Raw genomic sequence first — 25,916 nt, 5'->3', positions numbered from 1 at the left:
ATAATTGCAGGTGCAGTATTCACATGAATTTATTTCTTCAGCTTTTTTTTCAGAGATTTGATTACTGGCAATGATAGAAACACAGGCTGTCAAAATGAGTTTCGTGTGACTCATGAGATGTGCATCATGGAGCCTTATTTTCCACTCATATGAAGAGTGTGATTTCTCTCTGTGGAGAACTGCACCTACCACACAGCTGATGGAATAAGATATTTTACTTCCCTGATTATAGCCCTAATTTAAGATAATGCTGTATCACTAAAAACAGCTGAAACCTGTCTCATACCTGTATAAACTGATGGAACAATGATTGTATGAAGGCTTGAAGCAGTAATGTTTGTGGCTGTGCCTCCTGGGTGTCTTGTTCCCTCCCCTCAGTGCTTTGTTTTGACGTAACAGCACGTCTCCACCCTTAGAACTGGTTAACCTGTCACACAGTACCAACAAGGTCACATTCTAAAACCAGGAGAAGGAAAGGCCACACCTTGACTGTTTCTTTTTTTGTTGTTGTTGTTGTTTTTAAATTTATTTTATTTTTAATCTTTACTGCTGCATCATTCAGAGCGGATTCATTGGAGGATTAAGCAGAAAAAGAAAAATCTGCCAGGTGGGTCAACTGTATTATTAATTATCACAAATGTCACTTTACATACAAAACAGCTAAATACATAGATTTTAAATATCAAGAAATGTGCAGTCTTAAAATTTTATAATTTGCTGTAGATTTCAGTTTGACCACTTTGTTCTTGGAGTTAAACTGTAATCTGAAGCATCAGTCAGCTCTCAAAAAGGAGGAATAATCTGTAATATGTTCACATTATTCATTCCATTTTTACACACGTTCCTTCATGACAGTAAAAAAAATTCAGAATATATCATATTTCATATTTGATTTTTAAGATATTGTTCACTTATATATACTTGCAGTGCAGTGGGCTCCAGAGTAGTGCCATCTCTGATAGATGCACCAAGGTAAATGTTTAGTTAGGCAATATTTAACTCATTATATTGCTCTAAACATTTAAGTCGATACTCTAAATGTGAAGCTAAAATATTTACCAAATCATTTACCAAAACCTGAATAAATCATTCATTCATTCATTCATATTCATTCATTCAAAACATAATATTTTGCGAAAGATTTAACTACATATTCAGCTTTACAATTAAAATTTTTGAAAATGAAATACGTAACCAAATACTTAAGCCAAACTTCTTAAAAAAAGAAAAAAAAAATCATGTCTGTGCATTATAAATGTGCCATTCCACAACATTTCTAGCTTAATATTTAGGAAAATCTTTTATTTTGTTTCTTATTTAGCGACATGTTTAAGTCTAACAAAGTATTTCATCGGGTAATCAGTTCATCAGTCCAAGTTGTTTGTGGTCTGTGCTACATAGACATGGCTTTCAGCTGTGCTACAATTATATGTACTCTGAATATTATGATACTTGAGAGATACTTGCCAAAGGTTTAACTAAACACTTAGCTAATTTTGTTTTTTTGCTAAATATTAAACATTTGCCCAAACATTTTATTAAATATTTGCATGTATACTTTACTAAGTACTTAAACAATGAATGAATTAATCTTCTTATTTTCCAAAGTGAAAGGAAGAGGAAAAACCCATATATGAGTCCTGCTGGAATATAAATCTCACCATTTCAGTATTATCAGCTCATTAATTTGGGATTTTGTGCGTTGTTGAAGTGTAATTCTTGTTATTGGTATTTATGCTTTTATTATTGGAATTTATTTTGTTTAGTACTTTGATTCCTGTGAACGTTCTATATAAATAGTTATTGTTATTATTATGAATAACAAACTTATGTTGTACCAAGATCGGTCGGCACATTTACCATTACCAGTGTCACTGACATAAATGAGCTAAAATCAGGGTCTGTATAGATTGTAGTGCAGTATAACTGGAAAGGCACTCAGAGAGCACATACCCCTGCCAGTAATAACAATCATGAACAAATATTACGTCCACCAGCTGACAGAGCAGGACAATTGGGATTCTAATTAGTTCTGTCACATTTTTTTATGGTATGTTGTATAACCGTGTTAATGAAAGGGGAAAAAAAAACATACTTAGTAATGTTAACGAAACTGAAGAATGTGATATTGAGGATGTTCTCTACAATGGTCCAAATGTTCAGGCAGTGGGGATTTTGTTGAACACACAAATTGTCAGTGAAATTGAATGATATGTTGTTTTTTTTGTTTGTTTTTTTTCACTTTAGATCCTTGTACAGATGGCATTCTTTCGACAATTAAAACTTCTCCTCTGGAAAAATGGCCTGGGTGTCTTCAGACAGCCAGTGAGTAACATTCTATGGTCATATTATTATTATTAATATTATTGTTATATACATGAATAAGTGCACAGCTTTATGGTTTCAGCTAGACTGATAAATGTTCATATTACTGATTCTAAGACATTAAACATTGTTGCTTTACGGAACATAGTAAAAAACAACCAACCAAAATGCTACGTGATCACTCATCACAACATGTTCCTCTATCAAAGACCAATAATTACTCAGATTTTGATAGCTAACTGGATCCAGCTCAGTTTCATTTGTAGAAAATAATTGTTTGGTACAAAGTATTAATTACGTCCGCCAAGGATGTAATAAAATTATTTGGCGTTTATTTCTTTCTTTGTCTCTGTTAGCAGAATTAAATAAAAAGTACTGCACTAATTTTGAGGAAATGTTCACCATAGATAAATATTTGGCCATCAAAGACACCATTACATTTTGGAGGTGATCTGGATCAAGATTTCACTTTATATAGGCTTTGGAGGATTATGAAAAAAAAAAACTACTTCATGGATTCTCACCAAATTTTCACCACTGATATATATTAGGGCATTGAAGACTCCACTGAATTTTGGAGGTGATCCAGATCTGGATTCTGACTCAGGATTTCACTTTATATAGGCTTTGAAAGAGTACATCAAAACTACTTCACCGATTTAGACAAAATTTTCACCACAGATAGATATTAGGCCATAGAAGACTCCATTAAATTTTAGATTGGATCAGGATCAAGATCAAGATTCTGGATAATTTCTTAAATTTTCACCATTTCAAGGATGATCTCAAAGCTGCTTGATGGGTCTTGACAAAATTTAAGTCACATGTGGCTATTGTACTCTGTTAGTGTTGGATGTTGGGAGTAATCCGGATCAATATGCAGGTTTTGTAGCAGAAAGATACGAGATCATGATGTAAAACCAAGATCAGGAAGACACTACTTTGTTTCAGCTTGTGGATTAATTATCATATTGCAACATCTTGATCAGTCAGACCACTCTGGATCAATATGTGATTATTACATTGTGTTGTGGAATGTGGGTCCACATAAACCCCAGGCCACAATTTTTATCACAAATCTTTTATTTTGAGTCCTCGTCAACTCTTTGATGGAGGTCAGAAATCTGTGATTGTTCTTGTTACTACTATGCCCCCGTAAAAAATGGATTGTTGTAATGAATGATGGTAATGTTCTTGTGCACGGATGCGTTGCTTTCTAATACATCTTGTTTTAATATCTTACAGATATGGTCATTGACACTCATCGGCTGGCCAGTCATCATCTTCATCATCATTGCTGTGACCCGCCACCACTTCCCTCCAGTAGTAAAGCAAACATGTACGTTTTGCAGCCCTAACTAATTTACATGGATAATTGTGTTGGTCAGATGACAGGCGTCAAATCGCTATTGAACCACTTGAGATTTGGCACCCGTCATCTACTGACATGACGGGTGCCAAATCTCAAGTGTTTCAATAGTAATTCATTGCAAATATAGAATATATCCATAAATGAAGAAAATTTTACTTTAAGATGCTTTAAATGTATTAAAGCCCTGTCCAGGTTCTCCTCTTATCCCACAAACATCACTCTCTTTTTGAGAACAGTTGCTCTTGGTCACATTGTATTGTGTAATAAATACATGCCAAGGAATGTCTGTTTTCACCACCTTTGTTTTATACAATTACAGAAAAATTCTTATAAACCTTATTGGAGACATGGGGCACAGGCCTGGGAAGAAATCATTAAATACTTGAGGTTCAAAAAATACTTTTTGTAGGCACTATGTCAAAGGATGTCATTGACCTATGGACCAAACATTCTAGTTTCACAATAAGATTAAACATGGAAAGCAAACATGGAAGGGAACTTCAATAGTTATTATGATCTGAACTCTTGCCCTAACCTCTGACATCATGTTTGCACTCCTTTATTTCCGAGACAAAATGATGAAAAGCATGTTCCTATAGTGGGCAGTGCGTGTTGGGAAAGCTGGTTGGATAAGGCGGGTAACGTATTCACATATTGTTCTGAACTACATCTGCCAATGAGCCAACCTTGAACCTTTGTGTGCAGGCGTGAGTTTTTTCCACACCTATCGATTGCGTCATTTGCTTGTAAGCAGCCTTTGTGTGAGGATGGGTGTAGTCTCTCATCGTTTTTTCTTTGCAAGGAAATGGCGGAACGACTGGAGCAGCGCGACTGCATCAAATTTTCTTCACCTTTTGGCCCAGCTCCCTTTTCATCACAACAGTACGGTAGAGCAAATGTAATACCGCCCCTGCTGCACCGATTCTCCGGCCGATCTCAAGCTCCATTGTCCCCTCACTCATGAACAAGACCCCTAGGTACTTGAACTCCTTCACTTGGGGCAAGACTGTATTCCCTACCTGTAGTAGACAATCCATTGGTTTCCTGCTGAGAACCATGGCCTCAGATTTAGAGGTGCTGATCCTCATCCCAGCCGCTTCACACTCAGCTGCGAACCGATCCAGTGAGTGTTGGAGGTCACTGGCCAATGAAGCCAACAGGACCACATCATCTGCAAAAAGCAGTGATGAGATCCTGAGCCCAGCAAACCACAAACCCTCTTCCCCCAACTACACCTCAATATCCTGTCCATGAATATCACAAACAGGATTGGTGACAAGGTGCAGCCCTGGAGGAGGCCAACCTCCACCAGAAACAAGGCCAACTTACTGACGGGCACCCAAACACAGCTCTCGCTTTGTGAGTACAGAGATTGGATGTCCCTGAGAAGGGACCCCCTCACTCCATACTCCCGCAGCACCTCCCACAGTATCTCCTGATCATACGCCTTCTCCAAGTCCACAAAACACATGTAAACTGGATGGGCATAGTCGCAGGCACGCTCCAGGGTCCTTGACAGAGAGAGAAAGGCTGTACAAAGCAGAGAGAGAATAAAATGTAAATGTAAATTGTCAAATTAACACAAGAACATGACATCCTTCCCCAAACCATATTTACACATGTACAGACTTGCTCGTGAAAGTTTAACCGTAAAAGCCCTAAAAGAGGACTGTATACAGAGCTCTCTGCAGCTCTCAGCACCTTATTATAAGACTACTACTAACAATACATTCTATTTGTATAGCGATTTACACAGTGCTAAAAGACACTTTACAGGACAGAGAAAATAACAAAGAACAAAGCAACTTTATTATAGAAAGATAAAAAATAAAAATAAACAAGAATATAAAATCAAACCTTCACTGTGCTGAGCCACATTTCTTGCAGCTCAGCAGTCAATGCAGCGTCTACCCTTTATAATGTCTATGGGAACGACACTGACTTGCATTTGGAGACCGCCTCAAGTAACTATTTGGGGAACTGCAGTTATTGACACAAGAATTAATTTCTCAGGACCAGAGGTTGTTCACCTGGTACAAACGGACAATTTTACGATAATTTAATACAGTTCAAGGTATTTTTTAATCACAGCATGAAAATAAGCCTTAGTCCTCCACAGTACACCATATCTACTATTTAGAACAATTTGTTAATTAATTCATGACCTTTTCAGACTTCAGACAACTTTATTGATCCCAAAAAAGGGCAATTATGTTTACACTCCAATTACCTCAGACAAGATACAGCAATTAATCCACAATTATTACTTGTTTACCATAATAATGGCACACATCAAAATTAAAGACAACACATATACATTTGACATTGTTTATGTGCACTGAACTTGAAGTAGTCCGTCTTCCGGATTGAGGCAAAGTGGGTGAAGGCCGCAGCAGGAGGGGCCTGCACCGCCCAGCCTGGGGGTGAAGGCTGCAGCAGTAAAAACCGCGCTGCCTTCGAGGTGGCAAGGAGGAAGCCAGGGTGGGGGGGAGTGGAGAGACACGGGGGGGGGGGGGGGGGATGGAGGGAGGGAGACATGCGTCGTGTGCAGATGAGTTAAATTTCTGTCAATTTTTGTCCGTGTGTGTGTAAAGTTTGACAGTTTCTGTCCGTGTGTGTGTAAAGTCTGATGTTGCTAGGCAACAGCAGGCTGGGGGGGGGGGGGGTAGATGAGAAGGGTGGGCGAATTCCTTCACCAAGGCTGTAGATCCTTCTGGGGGAAGAACAGGGAATTTGGCCTTCAGGATAAGGCTGCCATGTTGATGTTTGGCGGAGAGATACAGAATTCTATTTACTGCACCCCTGATTGTCGAGAGTCCAAATTTTTGAAGAATATTCTCTGGTCCTCAGCAGTACATTCCTTTGCAATGCAGTGATTTGCTCCGAGATTGAATCCATTTTGCGTTTGAGTTCAAGAATTCACGCAGTCTGAGATTACACAGCATTGCCCAACTCATTAATTATGACGGACTGATGAGTGGACAAAATTCTGGAAGCAGCGTCTTGCTAATATTCCTGTGGGTCAGGGCAGCGCACAGACCAATCAGCACCAAACCTCCCACCATAAAAGCGAATACGAATGAATCCTCAACATCTTCCACAGAGAGTGGAGCCACATGTCACACTCCATTCTCTCAGCCGTCGAGAGCAAAGCCCGCTGGGTAGGTTCCATCAGGGCACGCAGGGTCCCCAAACCCTGATCTCCTTGTCGAAAAGAAATGGTGTCAATGGCGTTGAGAGACCAGCTGATCAATTCCAAAGTTAATCCAAATCATAATTTGAAGAATTCACAGACAGGTGAAGCTGGGACTTTGAAGGTCGGAGCAGAGATAGAGAGCAGAAAGAAGAGGAGGGGAGGAATGCGACCGTCCTTGCCGGAGTCCAAGCTGTTGCTCATTCTATGTTTATAGTTAATTGCATTCCTTTAGTAGTCTTGTTGCATTTCTACAAGTATTTCTTTTGCCATACCAAACAAATTGAGCAATACAACTCTTTTAAAGGTGATAAATGTCCTTTGTAAAGTGCTTCTTTGTACAAGCGGTGTTTCACAACTTCCTTACATTCTTCTCCCCCAGGTTATACTGGAGTCCGAAACCTACCCAGTGCAGGATTTTTCCCTTTCTTGCAGACTCTCATGTGCAACACAGACAGCACTTGTAGCAACAAATCATTCCTGACTCATACATCGTCAGGTCAGAGGTCCTCAAGGCAAGCAAGGTACCCATTTACATAAGATGTTTTGTTGCGTTATCTATATTGTTTTTTATATGCATCGCTAATTTTGATTAGAGCTACTAGTAGGTTTAAGTTAGGTAAAAGAGAAGAATTCCTCTGACTTCCCTAAAAATATAGATTATTTAAGATACAATGCTTTCATTCCCTCAATGGCAAAAATATACTGTGTATGTTTCGAGAGGCGGCGCACACCCTGGACAGGCTGCCAACAGGGCCAACACATTCACACTCACCACTTCGTATAACCTACATGTTTTTGGAAGTGGGAGAAAGTCAGAACACCTGGAGGGAACCCATACAAACAGGAGGAGAAAGCTCCACCCAGAAAGGGCAACAGTGCTAACCACTGAGCCACGTGCTGCCCAACTTTACACATATTAAATTTAGAGCAATTTGGTTCATGTCCCAGAGATGGAACTTGCATTACACATGGAAGGATTAGCCCTGCGACAGGCTGGCATCCTGTCTGGGGTGTACCCTGCCTCATGCCCTATGACTGCTGGGATAGGCTTCAGTCCCCATTACCCTTAATTGGAGTAAGCAGGTATAGAAAATGGATAGATGGATGGAAGGATTAGGCAACATGAATATGATTTGCATCAAGGTGTCTAAAGGTGAAGACTTATGCAAACGGAAATAAATAAAAGAAATGCACATGACTCAAAAGGGTGGGGTGGAAACAGCAACCCTGACATAGTATTTGTGTCAGAAGACAACAGTGTGTTCATGGAAAAATACACTTGAATAAAAGGTGTTTTAGTGTAATTTTTTTTTTTTTTTTTACCAAAGACAAGCGATGTGCTAACAACAAACATATTATGATGATATACAAATGTCAGCAGATGAATATGTTGTGTATTACTGATAACATTTAACAGATGTTTAGAAGGATAAGTATGTACTTTGGTGTCGACTGGGAAGATATATTCAAAGGTGGGATGCAAAAAACATATATTGTGTGCAAGATGTATGTTTTTTTTTTTTTTTATTGTGAAGTCAGAATTTGAAACTAAGGGTGTAAATGTAAAAGTAAAGGACTTAATTGTTAAAAAAAATTGGAACACTGAATTAAAATCACACATACCAGTGGAAAATGAAGATAAGTTGGGTTTTTAAAGAAAGGGTGAATTTCCATAATCCAGAGTTGAACTCTCCAGGTCTGGGGATTTTCCAAGAAGTGATCTCACCACATCTGGCAGCTGTTTATGATTTGCTATATTTAGAAAGACCACCCACTTGAGGTGGAGAAATTGTCTTGTTCACAGTATTTAAGATGACTGCAAACCAGTGTAAATCAAAGCTGTTCTAGTGTTTTTGATGACTCTGTCAGTTTTGCTTCCTTTTGCCAGCAAAATAAAAACTTGCTTTGAGACTAAAGAAATTCATGTAATGCCAATCATAACCAGTGTTGGGCATGTTACTTTTAAACAGTAATTAGTTATAGGTTCTAGTTACTTCTCCAAAAAAAGTATAGAATAAATTATTCACAGAAAAGATTGTACACTAATTTACATTTTTTTAATGTTGCTGTGGGAAAATGTGAAACAAGACACCTATCAAATTGAATATATTATTCTAGATATTATCATTACTATGTTTATAGTAGTAGAACAATCAAACGTAATTGATATTTTAGAACTTTTGATATTTATTGCACCTCAACAGGTCACAACCAATCAAATAAAGGTAAAATTATATTTTGCTCATTCACATGTATATTCTTGCCTTTTGTCTCAGTGAAGAGAAAGTAACTTCTGTAGTTCCGGTTTAAAAACGCAAATGCGTGTGTCTGTGTGTGAGCAAATGCGTGTGTTTATACAGTGATGAAAATAAGTATTTGAACACCCTGCGATTTTGCAAGTTCTCCCACTTAGAAATCATGGAGGGGTCTGAAATTTTCATCTTACATGCATGTCTACTGTGAGAGACATAATCCAAAAAAAAAAAAACAAAAAAAAAAAATCCAGAAATTACAATGTATGATTTTTTAATAATTTATTTACATGTTACTGCTGCAAATAAGTATTTGAACACCTGCCAATCAGCAGAAATTCTGGCCCTCCAAGACCTGTTAGTCCGCCTCTAAAAAGTCCACCTCCACTCCACTTATTATTCCAAATTAGAAGCACCTATTTGAGGTCGTTAGCTGCATAAAGACACCTGTCCACCCCACACAATCAGTAAGACTCCAACTACTAACATGGCTAAGATCAAAGAGCTGTCCAAAGACACCAGAGACAAAATTGTAGACCTCCACAAGGCTGGAAAGGGCTACAGGGCAATTGCCAAGCAGCTTGGTGAAAAAAGATCAACTGTTGCAGCAATTATTAGAAAATGGAAGAAGCTTAACATGACTGTCAATCTCCCTCGGACTGGGGCTCCATGCAAGATCCCACCTCGTGGCGTATCAATGATCCTAAGAAAGGTGAGGAATCAGCCCAGAACTGCACGAGAGGAGCTGGTCAATGACCTGAAGAGAGCTGGCACCACTGTTTCCAAGGTTACTGTGGGTAATACACTAAGACGTCATGGGTTAAAATCATGCATGGCATGGAAGGTTCCCCTGCTTAAATCAGCATATGTCCAGGCCCGTCTTAAGTTTGCCCATGACCATTTGGATGATCAAGAGGAGTCATGGGAGAAAGTTATGTGGTCAGCTGAGACCAAAATAGAACTTTTTGGTTTTAACTCCACTCGCCGTGTTTGGAGGAAGAAGAATGCTGAGTACCATCCCAAAAACACCGTCCCTACTGTTAAGCATGTGGGTGGAAGCATCAGGCTTTGGGGGTGTTTTTCTGCACATGGGACAGGACGACTGCACTGTATTAAGGAGAGGATGACCGGGGCCATGTATTGCGAGATTTTGGGGAACAACCTCCTCCCTCAGTTAGAGCATTGAAGATGGGTCATGGATAGGTCTTCCAACATGACAATGACCCGAAGCACACAGCCAGGATAACCAAGGAGTGGCTCTGTAAGAAGCATATCAAGGTTCTGGAGTGGCCTAGCCAGTCTCCAGACCTAAACCCAATAAAAAATCTTTGGAGGGAGCTCAGCGTGTTGTGAAAGTGTAGGTACACGGACCCACAACAGGGGGCGTAAAAGAACGGGCAATGGATAAGCCAAACAGTAACAATTTAATGTTGCAAATTGTGCACAACGGAATACAGACAACAATCAGTTTGGGACTATAGTCAGTTACACGTTGGGTGACGTGTGGGCAGGTTTGAGGATAGGAGACACCCGTCCAGAACCGAGCCGGATCCCACACAGCCCTCACTGCCAACGGATCTGAAGAACACCGGAGCCGCCAAGTCCTGGGTCCCCAGGTGGTCACTGTCTCCAGCTGTCAGACCTGGTACTGCTGGCAGAGAACAGAAACAGCACAGGTGAGTGTGAGTACGCACACTCAGTAATCCCACAGTCTGTGTTCTTTTGGGAGGGAGCACCTCCACATCCAGTCACACACTCGTGCAGCTCCTGTCTAACCACTTATCTGGTTGGGGTGTGAAGCGAAGCCGTCGTTGATCACACCAAACGCCAATCCCACAGATAAGGAAAACACCACAGGAAAACGGCTGCAAAGAAGTTCAGATTATTACTCAATGTTGTAAGTCAGCAGAGAAAATTACCTCCAAGGTAGCTGATTTCTCGGCGAGGAGGTGGAGTTGCAGTCTGGCCTTTATGGTGATGGTGATGAGTTGACTGAGTGACAGCTGGTGCTGATGATGAGTGACAGCTGTCACTCCCAGTGGCTCCAGCGCCCTCTCGGGCTTGAAGCCCGCACTCCAAGCAGGGCACCATCTGGAGGTGGTGGGCCAGCAGTACCTCCTCTTCACTGTTTCTCAGTGACAGCGCAGTAACCTGGCTGATCTACAGAAGATCTGTGTGGAGGAATGGGCCAAAATCCCTGCTGCAATGTGTGCAAACCTGGTGAAAAACTACAGGAAACGTTTGACCTCTGTAATTGCAAACAAAGGCTACTGTACCAAATTTTAACACTGATTTTCACACATGTTGAAATACTTATTTGCAGCAGTAACATACAAATAAATTATTAAAAAATCATACATTGTGATTTCCGGATATATATATATTTTTTTTTAGATTATGTCTCTCACAGTGGACATGCACCTAAGATGCACCTAAGACCCCTCCATGATTTCTAAGTGGGAGAACTTGCAAAATCGCAGGGTGTTCAAATACTTATTTTCCTCACTGTATTTGTGTGTGAACTCCCGCCCACCTCTTCCTCTGGTTGGGTTACCATGACATTTTATTCATCCTTAGTTTATTCATCCTTAGCCAATCATCATCACTTATGTGGTTGTCCTGCCCCTCCCTCCCCCTTTTACCAAAGAAACAAAAGGAAAAAAATTAGAGCTGAGCTGCAGCTGAGCAATGAAAACAGCTTCAATAAGCTTAATTATAGTAACACACCGCTTTTACTGTCAGCAGCGATAATGATGTTGATGACGGAAACAGTAATTAGTTAGATTATCCATTACTGAAAAAAAAACACAGTTTGCAAAGGCCTCTCCGGGAACCATCACGTTATTGTGATGGAGATGTTTGTGTGCCGCTATGAACGTGAGAGCTGTGTTGTCTGGAGCCTTTGTGCTCCTGGTAGGATCTCCCATGGCAAATTGGTCTCAGGCAAGGGGCCAGACTAAGAATGGTTCACAAGACACCATGACAAAACGAGGCAGAGGAAATGTGACCCAACCCGGAGAAAGCCCATGGCCTCCGTCTAGAGCCAGGCCTGGATTTAGGGCCTGTCAGTGAGCACGTGGTGGCTGGGCTTGCCAATGAGTCCGGTCGGGCATAGCCCGCAAAGGCAACGTGGACCTTCCGTCTCCACCCTGTGGACTCATCACCCGCAGGGAGAGCTGCTGGTGTCGGATGCGCTGTCCCAAGTGTGGCAGTGAAATTTGAGGGCCTCGGCGGACCAGACCTGGGCGGCAGGGGCTAGCTCTGGAGGTGTGGAACGTCACCTCATTGTGTGGGGAAGGAGCTGGAGCTTGTGTAGGAGGTGGAGCATTACCAGTTATATATGGTGGGCCTCGCTTCCATGCACAGCCTCGGCTCTGGAACCACTCCCCTAGATAGGGGTTGGACCTTATTCTTCACTGGAGTTGCACAGGGTGTGAGACGCTGGGTGGGTGTGGGGATACTCATGAGTCTCTGGCTGAGCACTGCTATGTTGGAATTTATCCCAGGTAGATGAGAGGGTCACCTCCCTGCACCTGCGGTTGGCGGGGGGGGGGACGGGGACTCTGACTGTTGTTTGTGTACCAAACAGCAGTTTGGAGTGTTCGGCTTTCTTGGAGTCCCTGAATGGAGTCCTGTATGGGGCTTGGTGGGGTACTCCATTGTTCTGCTAGAGACACCTTGAGAGGCATGACTGGGAGGAACGGCCTCCTATCTAAACCTGAATGGTCGTTTGTTATTGGACTTCTGTGCTAGTCATGGACTGTCCATAACGAACACCATGTTTGAACATAAGGGTGTTCATAAGTGTATATATTGTACCACAGCACCCCAGGCCAAAGATCGATGATTGATTTTGTGATCCTATTGTCTGATCTGATGCCGCATGTTCTTGGGTCAAGAGAGGGGCCATTTGGTGGTGAGTTGGATCAGAGGGTGGGGGAGGACTTTGGACAGACCTGGTAAGCCCAAACGGATTGTGTGGGTGAACTGGGAATGTCTGGAGGAGCCCACTGTCCAACAGATCTTTAACTCACACCTCCAGCAGAGCTTTTCTAGCATCCCTGTGGAGGTTGGGGGCATTTAACCAAAATGGGCAATTTTCAAAGCTTCCATTGGTGAAGCTGCAGCGGGGAGCTGTGGCCTGAAGGTCTTAGGTGCCTCAAGTGGCAGCAACCCTCAAACATCGTGGTGGACACCGGTAGTCGGGGAAGCCGTCTGGCTGAAGAAGGACTCCTTCCAGGATGTGTTATCTCGGAGGACTCTAGAGGCAGTAGCAAGGTACCAGCAGGCCTGAAGCATGGCAGCCTCTGCTGTGTGATGTGGAGGAGGCAAAGCAGTGGGTGTCGGAGGAGTTCAAAGTAACCATGAAGAAGGACTTTCGGTCTGCACCAAGGTGAGGCACCTCAGAAGGGGAAAACAGGGAACCATCCAAGCTGTCTACAGTAAGGATGGGACTCTGTTGACCTCAACTGAGGATGTAATCCGCCACTGGAATGAACACTTTGAGAAACTCTTGCATCAGAATGGAGTGCTCTCTATATGTATTATGGGCAGAGCTGGATGGAGGATTATCATCAGTTTCCCTGGTTGAAGTCACTGAGCTAGTGAAACAACTCTGCAGTGGCAAGGCCCCGGAGGTTGATGAGATCAATCCAGAAATGCTGAAGCCTCTGGGTGTGGAGGGACTGTCTTGGATGAGACGTTTCTTCAACATTGTGTTGAGGTCTGGGACAGTGTCCAAGGAGTGGCAAACTGGGGCGGTGGTCACCATATTTAAAAAAAAAAGACGACCAGAGAGTGTTTGCCAATTACAGGGGATCACACTACTCAGCCTCCCTGGAAAAGTCTACTCCAGGGTGCTGGAAAGGAGGGTTCAGGCAGTAGTTGACCCTCTGATTGAAGAGGAACAATGCAGGTTCCATCCTGATTGTGGAACAATCAACCAGCTCTTCACTCTCACAAGGATTCTGGAGGGTGCCTGGGAGTATGCCCATCCAGTCTACATGTGTTTTGTGGACTTGCAGAAGGTGTATGGGCGTATTGGGTACCCTGGAAGAAACTGTGAGAGGTGCTGCGGGAGTATGGAGTGAGGGGGTCTCTTCTCAGGGCCATCCAATCTCTGTACTCACAAAGCGAGAGCTGTGTTTGGGTTCTCAGCAGTAAGTTGAACTTGTTTTTAGTGGGGGGGTTGGCCTCCGCCAGGGCTGTGCCTTGTCACCAATCCTGTTTGTGATATTCATGGACAGGATATCGAGGTGTAGTCAGGGGAGGGGGGGTTCCATTTGGTGTGCACAGGGTCTCATCACTGCTCTTTGCTGATGATGTGGTCCCGTTGTTTTCATCAGCCTGTGACCTCCAACACTCACTGGATAGGATCACAGCTGAGTGTGAAGCAGCTGGGATGAGGCTCAGCACCTCTAAATCTCAGGCAATGGTTCTCAGCAGGAAACTGATGGATTGCCTGCTCCAGGTAGGGAATGCGGTCTTGCCCCAAGTGTAGGAGTTCAAGTACATCGGGGTCTTGTTTATGAGTGAGGGGACAATGTGGCATGAGATTGGATGGAGAATCGGCGCAGCAGGGGCAGTATTGCATTCGTGCTACCTATTCGCTCTGTTATGACTACAAGGAAGATGAGCCAAATGGTGAAGCTCTCAACCTACTAGTCAGTCTTCATTACTACTCTCACCTATGGTCATGAGGGTTGGGTCATGACTGAAAGAAGTAGATTGCGGGTACAAGCGGCTGGAATGAGCTTCCTTAGGAGGGTGGCTGGTGTCTCCCTTAGAGATAGGGCGAGAAGCTCCATCATCTGTGGGGAGCTCGGAGTAGAGTCACTGCTCCTTTGCGTTGAAAGGAGCCAGCTGAGGTAGTTCGGGCATCTGGTAAGGATGCGCCCTGGGCGCCTCTCTAGGGAGATGTTTCAGACATGTCCATCTGGGAGAAGACCTCAGGGAAGACCCAGGACTAGGTGCAGAGATTACTGTATATCTCCACACTGGCCTGGGAACACCTCGGGATGCAATCTGTAAGAGGCGGTCAATGTGACCTGGGAAAGGGAAGTCTGGGGTCCACTGCTGGAGCTGTTGCCCCAGCGACCCTATCCCGGGTAAGCGATTGAAAATGAGTGAACGAGCGGTTGAACGAGCGAGTTTGTAATGGTGTTTGTTGTAACAGTGTTATTCCCATCAGTGATAGATAGATTAGTCATACTATCTGACACCCAAATCTGACTGTCGGAATATTCCATGATGTACACCCAAATGTCCTCAGATCACTTAATGTTACAAACTGGATTTGACCTGACTGCTTTGCGTGCAGTCATGACGCATACCCAAATGTCCTCAGATTACTTAATGTTACAAACTGGATTTATCCTAGCTTCTTTGTGTGCAGTCTAAAGCCCTGGTCCCACCATATAATCAAGGATGAATAACGAGCCACACAGCATGTTTTGTTTTTGCTACAAGAGGAGTTATTCAACTATCGTGGGAGAATAGTGGCTCTGAGAGGCTCTTAGAGGCAGTATATTCTGTTAACAAGGCTCATCTCTGAGCGCTGGCGCTCATCTCTGAGCGCTGGCGCTCATCTCAAGATGTTCAAAATTTAGAACAACAGCGTGGGGCAGTTTGTGTGCGAGGTACTACGAGGAGTAACGAGGATTATACAGCCATGTGTATGGTGAGGATGAGGCTGTAAAAACCCATTATCCAAGACACCTGGCAGGTACGCGAACCAGGAGAGGCTGTTTTTGGAGATTCAGTCCTTTTGTGCACACGATTCCAACTGCTTTTTTCCTCTCTGTCTCCTGTTCCATGAAGTGGAGAACAGATTTGAAGCAGCTAAAAGATAATTATTCGTAATGTTTTTATTTTAATAGCTTGGTAAAACAGTTGTATGTTCATTCATTCTATATAATCAGCTGTAAAAGTATGTCTATGATAGATTTAATATCTTGTTAATCAGGAGCTCTGCTGTGTGTGCACGGACTGATGCAATGACTTACGCTCAAAATGAGCATTTAGGCAGAACGCCAGCTCGCAAAAGAATGATTTTGCAGTCAATAACAGAGGAACAGAAAGTTAAAAGTTGGATCCAGGTGTGAAAATGACTGTGTTTAAAGCCGCAGAAGAAATAAATCCAGCGAGCCATGGATGGGCAGGAAGCCAGCGAGAAGGAGCGCAGAGGCAGCTGTCCAGGAACGCAGAATGGCAGCACACGCAAAAGAGTGATATTGCTAACATTAATGGACGAACACAAAGTTAAAAGTTGGATCACGGTGTCAAAAGAAATAAAGCCAGCCAAGAGGAAGCACAAGAGGAAGGCGACTGTCTAGGAACCCATGGTTCAGTTCTAGCTGGTCTGGTGCATTTAATGACTCTGGAACACAGGTGAACTGCAGCCTGATGCACGGCGCACACCCGACTGACTGTACTGAAGCTCTGTTTTTGGACTGCATTTAAAAACTGTGACAACATCTTGAATGGATGCTGTGAATTGAAAACCCACAATTTAAAGGGACCAAGTGTGGGAGAGCTGGAGGTTTGGACAAAACCCATGCCTAAACGTGCACCAGTGTCAAGTTAACATGGCACTACATGGATCATATGTAGCTTGATGTGGACCATATGCGGTGACACGAGCCACTTGAGGCTGGACGGGGCTCAAATGACAGGTTGGTCGTGGCTCACGAGAGGCTGATACCTGGCACATGTGAGGTACAGTGAGGCACATAGAGGCGCCTTAGTAGCGGATATGTCATGGCTTAAAGCATGGATCATTCTTCAAATAATTGCGTACACACCCATGCGTGGCTCATTATTCATAGCTTATTAGCTTATTCATATCTGATAAAAACAAGTACTTCATATCTCAATTCAATTTATTTAAATTTATTTCATTTATATAGCTCCAAATCACAACAAAGTTGCCTGAAGGTGCTTCACACAAGTAAGGTCTAATTTTACCAACCCCCAGAGCAAGCACACAGGCGACAGTGGAAAGGAAAAACTCCCTCTGAGGAAGAAACCTCAAGCAGACCAGACTCAAAGGGGTGACCCTCTGCTTGGTCCTTGCTACTGACAAATTACCAAACAATTCACAAAATGAATATACAGGAAATGTTGCTGGTGCAGAGGACAGGAGGGTTTCAGAAACAGGCAATACACCCATCTCTGGATGGAGCTGCACCTCAAACAGAAAGAAAAAAAACTGAATCAGGCATGAGAAAGACAACAAATACAGTATAATTTGTCAGCATTAAGCAACAAGAAGAACAAAAAGAAACACTAAGGTGATCGCCGGCCACTAAGCTTCACTAAAAGACCCAAAATTTAGATAAAGTTGAGGCCATGGCATGCTTCGTTTCCTAATAAAATTAATTTAAAAGAGTAAAAAGCATAGTACCATACTATGCCAGTATGCTAGTCATACGAAAGTCTGGACTTGGAAGTATCTACAGAATGTGACTGTTTTATTGATGCAGGGAGATCATTCCACAGAACAGCGGCATGATAGGAGAAAGCTCTGTGACCCACAGAGCTTTCTCCTATCGTTATATTCCTCCTATCTCCTATTTTTTCACCCTAGGGACACCAAGTAGTCCTGCACCCTGAGAACGCAAAGCCCAGGCCGGTATGTAGGGTTTAATTAGGTCAGCTAGGTAGGGAGGTGCCAGTCCATGAACAATTTTATAGGCTAGCAGCAGAACCTTAAAATCTGATCTCACAGGGACAGGAAGCCAGTGAAGAGATGCAAGAAATCATGTGCTGTAAAAGGAGATCAACTTACAGGTGGTTGTCCATGAATAAGTGTTGCCACCATGTCAAACAACAACTTTGAGTTATGCTTGTCTTTGTTGATCAAAGCAGAGTAATAGGTCCACTTTGTAGCCAGCAGTGCATGCTTATTGTCTAAGATAGCAACACGCCACGCAAGGTGGAATACTTCTAATTTTGAACTACGCCATTTCCGTTCTAGACCTCTAGCCTTATGTTTGAGGTCACGCAAGTAATCATTGAACCAAGGTGACTGTGTTTTGGGGGGGGGGGGGGGGGCATGGTTTTATTAAAGGTGGCACAATCATGTCAAGTAAAGGTGGTGTAATAATGTCTGTCTGGGACAAACAGGAGGTAACTGATGGAATGTTCTGTTATTGCTTATCATTGTAGCAGGATGAAGGTCCCGGGTCCTGATTGAAAAGATGTTCCCGCTAGCTTGGCTAATGGGGAGTTCCCCTTTGGCTGACCTGGTAGAGGAATGGTCTTTAGTGCGAGCCATCCGGGTTCGATCCCACCGCCGTCCCGGTCACAAAGGTCCTATGGTCACATCATGCTAACACAGAGATGTTTGTCACAAAGTTGTGATGTGACACATGCTGCTTTAACAAACAAAGCGATCACGTCACCCACTTACCACGCAGATGCACCAGTACTGCAGCCAATCACACATAGTCCCACTGATACACAACAGCAGGGCAAGACCACCCACCTGGGGGCAGATCGATTACAGGAATAAGAACAGCTCAGCCCTAAAATATGGGCTCTTCTGTTGCGACGGTGCATGTAACGTTCACTCCTGGAAGACCCCAGCGTTGCCTTAGGGCCCAGTCACAAGGCACACGACGATAGCTGAATGAAGGAAAAGAAGTCACAAAGTAACAAATCGTCAAGAAAAGGTGGACGAATGAGCCTGAACTTCTACCATCACCAAAAAGCCTGTGAGTCCAGAACGCATAAAATTATGTAACAAACCCAAAACTAACAAAAGAAAAATGACGCAATTGACAACCTTAAACAAAATTAAAATGAAACATTCATGACGATGAGAAACTGTTTATTGTTTACACAAGTGATCCATGATCATTTGTGGAACAGTGCACGCACGTACCAGCTGTCTATGGCTGGAACGTGCTTAAATAGTTAAAGTAGTTGATAAAAGGCTCTTGCTGCTATTGTTTTTGTATGACAACGTCAGCTCATTGGATCTTTAGTTATTGAGCCGTTCAGATATCTTCAATGTTCGTGCAAGACATCGGACTTGGGATGTTGGATGAAGTTGGACGACAGTCAAACAGAATGCTGACGGTACAGGAACTACGCAAATGATGAGGAATTGTCAAGACAGAAAGTAAAACGGAATACGGATGAATTGAGGTTGTCCTCTGGATTCATTCACATTCACACATTAATGAAGCTGCCAATGGATAAACAATGTCTCTGAAAGTCAGCATAAGTCCTGATTTCTTGTTTTGTTTTGGCTTCAGTGTCCTTCATTATTGCTGTGTGATTGGGGCTTTAGCTGACTCTATTCTCAGTGCAGGCATCTATCTCAATACAAAATCTGTTTTTTGAAGTTCGTCTCCTGTCAGTTATTGAGTTTGTGCACAACATGAAACTACCGGGTGGGATTCAGGCAGACAGAAAAACCCCAACAGACAGCAAATTCATATTTGAGACTCTTTAATTATTGCACTTATTTTCTATCTAGATCTGCTTTCATTAGTATTTTGTATCTGTATTTTCAAAAGTTAGACTGTTTCTCTTAAGAACTGCTGTATTTTTTTTGTTGTTGCCTTTATTTTGCTAATAATGAATCATACACACTAAACATGTATGTTGCATCTACAATGTATTCACAGCGCTTCACTCTTTCCACATTTTGTTATTTAACAGCCCTATTCCAAATGGAGTAAATTCATTTTTTCCCTCAAAATTCTACACACTACACTCTATAATGACATAGGAAAAAAATAGTTTTTGCAAATGTATTAAAAATTAAAAAAAAAAAACAAAAAAAACAACAACAAATCACATGTACGTAACTATTCACACCCTTTGCTCAATATTTTGTTGATCCACCTTTGGCAGCAACTACACCCTCAAGTCTTTTTGAATATTGTGCCACAAGCTTGGCACACCTGTCTTTTGGCAGTTTTACCCATTCGTCTTTGCAGCACCTCTCAAGCTCCATCAAGTTGGATGGGTATCGTCGGTGCATAGCCGGATTCAGGTCTGGGATCTGGCTGGGCCATTCAAGGACATTCACAGAGTTGTTCTGAAGCCACTCCTTTGATATCTTAATTGGCTGTGTGCTTCTGGTTATTGTCCTTTTGAAAGATGAACCGTTGCCCCAATTTGAGGTCAAGAGTGCTCTGGAGCAGGTTTTCATCGAGGATGTCTCTGTACATTGCTGCATTCATCTTTTCCTCAACCCTGACTAGTTTCTCAGTTCCTGTCACTGAAAAACATCCCCACAGCATGATGCTGCCACCACCATGCTTCACTGTAGGGATGGTATTGGCTAGGTGACCAGCAAAATATTTGTGATTGACTGGTATGAATGACATTATAATGACGTCCCACCGAAGTCATATGATGAAGTCATACATAGTAAAAAAAAAAACACCTTTGTATGTATATTTACTTTTACATTTATATTGTGTTGTGTAGAGCGTTTCAGGGTAGGCATCAGCTCTCCTTTGTCTTTCACTAACATCATTCATAGTGGGAACAAGTCCCTCTTTTTCAAAGTATCTCTTGTGTTGCAGTAACAGCAGTGAAATAAAGCCAATTATGATCAGGCTCTCTACGATTGCTCGAGTTAACAGGAGTGGCTTTCTACTTTACTAAATTGCTTATCCAGTTGTTTTGTGCAATACATATGAATGCATGTATCTATGTGCAAACTCACTGTCTTTTGGAGAACGACTGTAGTACTTATACTCACCACACTCTTTTCTGACCCTTTTAATTTTGTATGGCAGGTCAGCATTCTGGCCACAGACTTATGGACCTATTCCTGGGGAGCCAAGAGAGTTTTTCAATGCAGTGAACTCTGAGAACTCCATCAGGGACATTGAAATAGTGAAGCAGATGCTCACCAGTATTTTGGGTATGTTTTATGAATTCACCTCCTTACATGAGTTATAGTCAAATTTATACTTCTGATGAGATTTGCATCATTGTACTTAAGGTATATGGTTTTCATTTTATTCTCAACTAGCTGGGGTACCTAGCTGTAAATGTCAATGAATCAAAATTGAGGTAGTGGTGTATTTCACTGTTTTTACATTGCAATTTTACAAACATAAAATAAATGTATTCAGACAGGAAGGCAAACTGGGTTGTACAGGACAGTCAGGTGCTAAACAGTTGAGAACATAAAGTCCCTGAAGGAAGGGATTAAATAAACAGAGATAGCCAACACATATACAGGGCTGGAAATTTGAATCTGCCTGGTCATACCCACAGCCTCAGCCTAAGCATGTTGTTGTTTTGCTGAGTGCGCTGTGGCTGTGGCTGTACTGAGTGTGCTGTAGAAAGGGATTAAATAAATAGAGATGGCCAACACATATACAGGGCTGGAAATTTGAATCTGCCTGGTCACCCACAGCTGGCTATTTTGGGGATAATTTTCAGTTCAACTTTTTTAAAACGGGTACCAGTTTGTTCCCCATGTCATGAGGATTCAGAATATATATATAGTTTTTAGGGCTACATATTATAGTTTGGGAGTTTATCCCGGACAAACAGAAGTGGCAGCATGAAAAGCACATGGTACAGCACTGTATGGTCTTACATAAATGGCTATTTTGGGGGTAATTTTCAGTTCAACTTTAAAAAAAAATGGAGCCAGTTTGTTCCCAAAGTCATGAGGATTCAGAATATATACAGTTTTTAGGGCTACATATTATAGTTTGGGAGTTTTTCCCGGACAGACAGACAGACAGACGTAGTTACCATTAAATTGTTGTCCCTTAAACATATACTTACTGGCCACTTAATTACGTACAGTACCAGGCCTGGCCCCCTTTTTAACCTTCATATAAACTTTAACTGCTATAAACATGCTTTAAAGGATTTAGTGCCATTTATTGTAGCAGTATCTCAAACATCTCAGAAGGAATGTCAGTTGGAGCCCTTTACCAGCTCAAAGGGCATCAGAAATTGTTGCTGATTATAGTCTGACTACATTATTGGTCATTGTTGGTTTTAGGCCCTATAATGTGTTTCTTTGGGGGGGAGAAATTACTGGAAAGGCACCACTTTCTGTCATCTTAAAAACACAGTACTGTATAGGGAGTCACACATGACTGTTCTTTTAGAAACAAGAGATAGGGGTGATGGTGTCACAACATAGGACTCACATGCACCAAAATGTGTGTGACTCATGGGCTCTAAACATGCACGCACAAACGCTGCAGCTACGCAGACAAGAAACTCAGATTACAACACATCCAAAGGGAGTGTTTTTTTCATTCTTTGCTCAGGATGTCATTCTTCCTCCAAATCTTTACATAGAAATAGTTACTGTCAGCACTAATAATGTCTAAAAGACCTTTTATATCACCTCTGGCTCTGCATACCATAGATTCAGTAAGGTACTGGAAACATCTCTTGGAGAGTTTGGTCCATATTAACACCATTACAAGGGGATATCAAAATGTTTTGAGCCTCAAACAGAAAGGGCAAGATATTTATATTCATAATGTTTTATTTTTCAACATAGTCCCCTTCCAACTCCATACAGTTGTTCCATCTAGTTTGCCAGTCATTGATACCTGATTGGTAGAACTCAACATCTTGGTCCCCTAACCAGCCCTCCGCTGCAGCAGTCAGCTCATTGTCATCTTCAAATCTCTGGCCCCAAAGTATTTTTTAGCCTGGGAAAGAGGTGGAAGTTGCTAGGGGCTAGGTCTGGAGAATAGGGTGGGTGAGGAAGAAGTTCATCCACACTCGCGCACAGCGTCCATGGCAACCCGGCTGGTATGGACTGGTGCGTTGTCCTGGTGAAGCAGAATGCCACGACTGACACTGGAGGGTATGTTTCTTCCACACAGTGTTATGACAACAATTGAAGTGAGCAATATGATCCTCCATGAAATAAGTAGCAATGGCATTGATGTAGATCAGGTGTGATGCATTGTAATATCCCACTGGGAAAAATGTTTGAGGCTCAAAACGTTTTGACATCCCCCTCGTACTATATGTAGCAACCTGACTTGTTGAAAGTAGGCAGGATGGATCTGATCTTTTATGGTTTTTGTGTCAAACTCTAACCCTAGTCACCGCCATGCAGCTCTGAGCACACTGGATCCCTTCATATCTCAAAAGTGAAGCCAACCTGATTGGCACTTGGATGGGAGATTGCTGAGGAACACTAGGAGCTGAGAGCATGCTTGTCCTTGTAGAGCTGCAGTTGTGTTGGGAAACACATCTGTCTTTAAATTTCTGCCAAATCTCAACCCATATTTGTCCCAGACCTATTGTGTTGACCCCAAGCAAATGAGGGTAGCCAATAGCCAAACTCTGACTAAAACTTTTGAATGTCAATATTATTCACACCAATAATAGACCATTTTGGTAAGCTTGTGCCACCTGTGGATTCACTTTGATGTTCCTATACAGTTTTGGCACTCTCTGTGGTCTCCTGCTGCTGCATCCCACCTTCTCCAGTGTTCAATGTGTTGTGCTTTCAGAGATACTCTTCTGAGTACTTTAGCTGTAACAAGTGGAACCTTGACTTACTCTTGCCTTTTTATTAGCTTGAATGAGCCTGAACATTCTGATCTGTGTCACCAACATGTCAATTTTACTCAGATGACTGACAGTTATTGGATGTTTCTTCTTTTTTGGACCATTCACTGTAGTCTGTAAAGACTCATGTAGTTCCTAATAGATGAGCACTTTCTAAAATTGTCAAACCAGCCCATTTGGCACCAATCATCATGGCATTTCCAAAAGTCACTTATCCCTTTCGTCACCACTCTGGTGATTGAGGTGAAGTTCACTAGATCATCTTGACCATGTGTACATGCATAAATGTGTTGCTTCTCTGCCACATAATTGGCTGATTAGATGTTTGCTTTAATGAAATGCTGTGCCAAATGAAGTGTTTGTGTAAAGCAGCATTTATATTTTGTTTATATTTATAACATACGTATGTGTTCATTTAGCATAATCAAGCTGTTTCCATTTAGTGATTTTATGAAAAAGTGCAGTTTTGCAGTTGTAAGACTATATATTTGTGTGTGATGAATTAAAATACGGTTTCAGGTTTCAGATATGTGTTCTTCTCTCCAAGTGCTAATTTGTTCAACTTGTTATTAGATGGAATTTTCACTAAAATATGCAGGCACTTATTTTCAGCATTTTAAAAATCTAATGAATCATATAATCTAAATCACATTTCACTCCTCATGTGTTTCTAAATTAAATGTTTAATTTTATAATTTCTCATGGAAATAATCATGAAACAAATGTTAGGGTGCTACAAACCTTTTCAAACAACACACTTTTTGATGTTCATTCACTATCTAATTTTTTAATTTTTAACAATGGTAAGTGGAATTAGTTGACTATTTCCTTGTGTGTTCTTCTGTTGCAGATCCAACTTACCAAGGAAATTCAAACAGTAAACCATTCATGAGTGACGCCAATGCTACTCAGGTGGGTATTGTGTGTATACAATGGGAGGAACAAAAATGCTAACAATAAGGAAAAGTTTATTTCCATTATCACACCTAGGAGTAACATTTGTGTATCAGATATTCTATGTCATGGGTAAGGTCAAGCATGTCAAAGTCACATTTAAATTTTTTTTGTAACTTAATTGTGAGTTTCTCCATGCTATGAAAATGACAGTGTTGTTGATCAATTATACAAATTTTAGTTAAATTTAGAAACAGTTAAAATTTAGAACAGTATTATTCAACATCAATAAGCATTACTACAGAGGCTTGAATATAACAACAAAGCAAAATATATTATGGCAAAATACAGTAATATGATTTAATTACTGTGCTTTATTAATATTTGAACATATTTTATCAATTCACTACCCGATTTTAATAAAATCATTGCAGTGTTTACCATTTAGTTCCCTTGAAATAATAAATTTATTTTAGTGAAATTGTAATGGGTGAGCATTAATTTAAATGTTGGAATCATTCTCATGTCCACTGCCTTTGAACAGCCAATGGATCTGAGGACATTTTCTGTGTAGTTGAGCTGAATTTTTTTTTTATTTTAATTTCTTACCTTATATAACACAGCATTGTGTGTAACAGCCAAAAACAACACATTTGTCACTTAAATTCCATTGTAATTATTTGTCCAAGAGGAGCTATATAAAGCCACATTCACAAAGGACCTACAACAGATCCTTGAGGTACCAAATATTTCTACTGAAAATGATTTGGAAGTGGCATTGGTACCCAAGACACACTGTGGACAGTTTCATAAATCAACCAAGAAAGAACCTGACCAGAATTGTGAAAATAAATGCTGATATTAATTATTCCATTTTATACTTTCATTTATAAATTTAAAAGCAGAGCCGCCGATATTCTACCTACCCAAATCCTCCGCTGCAGGAGGAAAGCATTTTGTATTATGAAGGAAACAAGTCACCAAGCACATAACCTTTTGTCATATCTCCCTTCAGAGAAGTGCTTAATGAGCATCAGAGCTCAGACCTCCTGCCCCAGACAGTTTTTACCCTCAGTTGATTAGACATTTGAACAGTAGTTGTGTTCAAATTTATTCCCTGACATTTATTTTTGATCTTACTCATAATCAGATCAACTAAGGACCTGTAAAATAGACAAATGCAACTTAAATTACAACATTTTTTGTATTATACCAACAAATCTCCTTTTTATGATTTCCTCACTAAAAAAAAAATCAACCCCCTAAAGATTACCTTAAATTACCTTACCTTAAATTATTTCTTTAGAATGGAGGGTTCAATCAGGTGTTGAAAACACCTGCA

The 25,916-nt window shown here is 41.5% G+C and overlaps 1 protein-coding gene across 1 annotated transcript in view; it reads left to right on the top strand.

Annotated features, from left to right (window-relative positions):
* The first annotated feature begins 450 nt into the window (after positions 1–450).
* abca12 (ATP-binding cassette, sub-family A (ABC1), member 12) overlaps positions 451–25,916 on the top strand; it is a 325,660-nt gene continuing 300,194 nt past the window's right edge. Inside the window, 6 exon segments of the mRNA XM_034186027.1 lie at positions 451–607; positions 2,248–2,325; positions 3,571–3,664; positions 7,273–7,414; positions 20,908–21,035; positions 24,531–24,592. Coding sequence (XP_034041918.1) covers positions 2,260–2,325; positions 3,571–3,664; positions 7,273–7,414; positions 20,908–21,035; positions 24,531–24,592 — 492 coding nt within the window. The 5' untranslated portion in view covers positions 451–607; positions 2,248–2,259.

The sequence above is a fragment of the Thalassophryne amazonica genome, chromosome 14 (assembly GCF_902500255.1).
Source record: "Thalassophryne amazonica chromosome 14, fThaAma1.1, whole genome shotgun sequence".
In the NCBI taxonomy this organism is placed as follows: Eukaryota; Metazoa; Chordata; class Actinopteri; order Batrachoidiformes; family Batrachoididae; genus Thalassophryne; species Thalassophryne amazonica.
The sequence above is the reverse complement of the archived record's forward strand: the minus strand, read 5'-3'. Positions and strand labels throughout refer to the sequence as shown.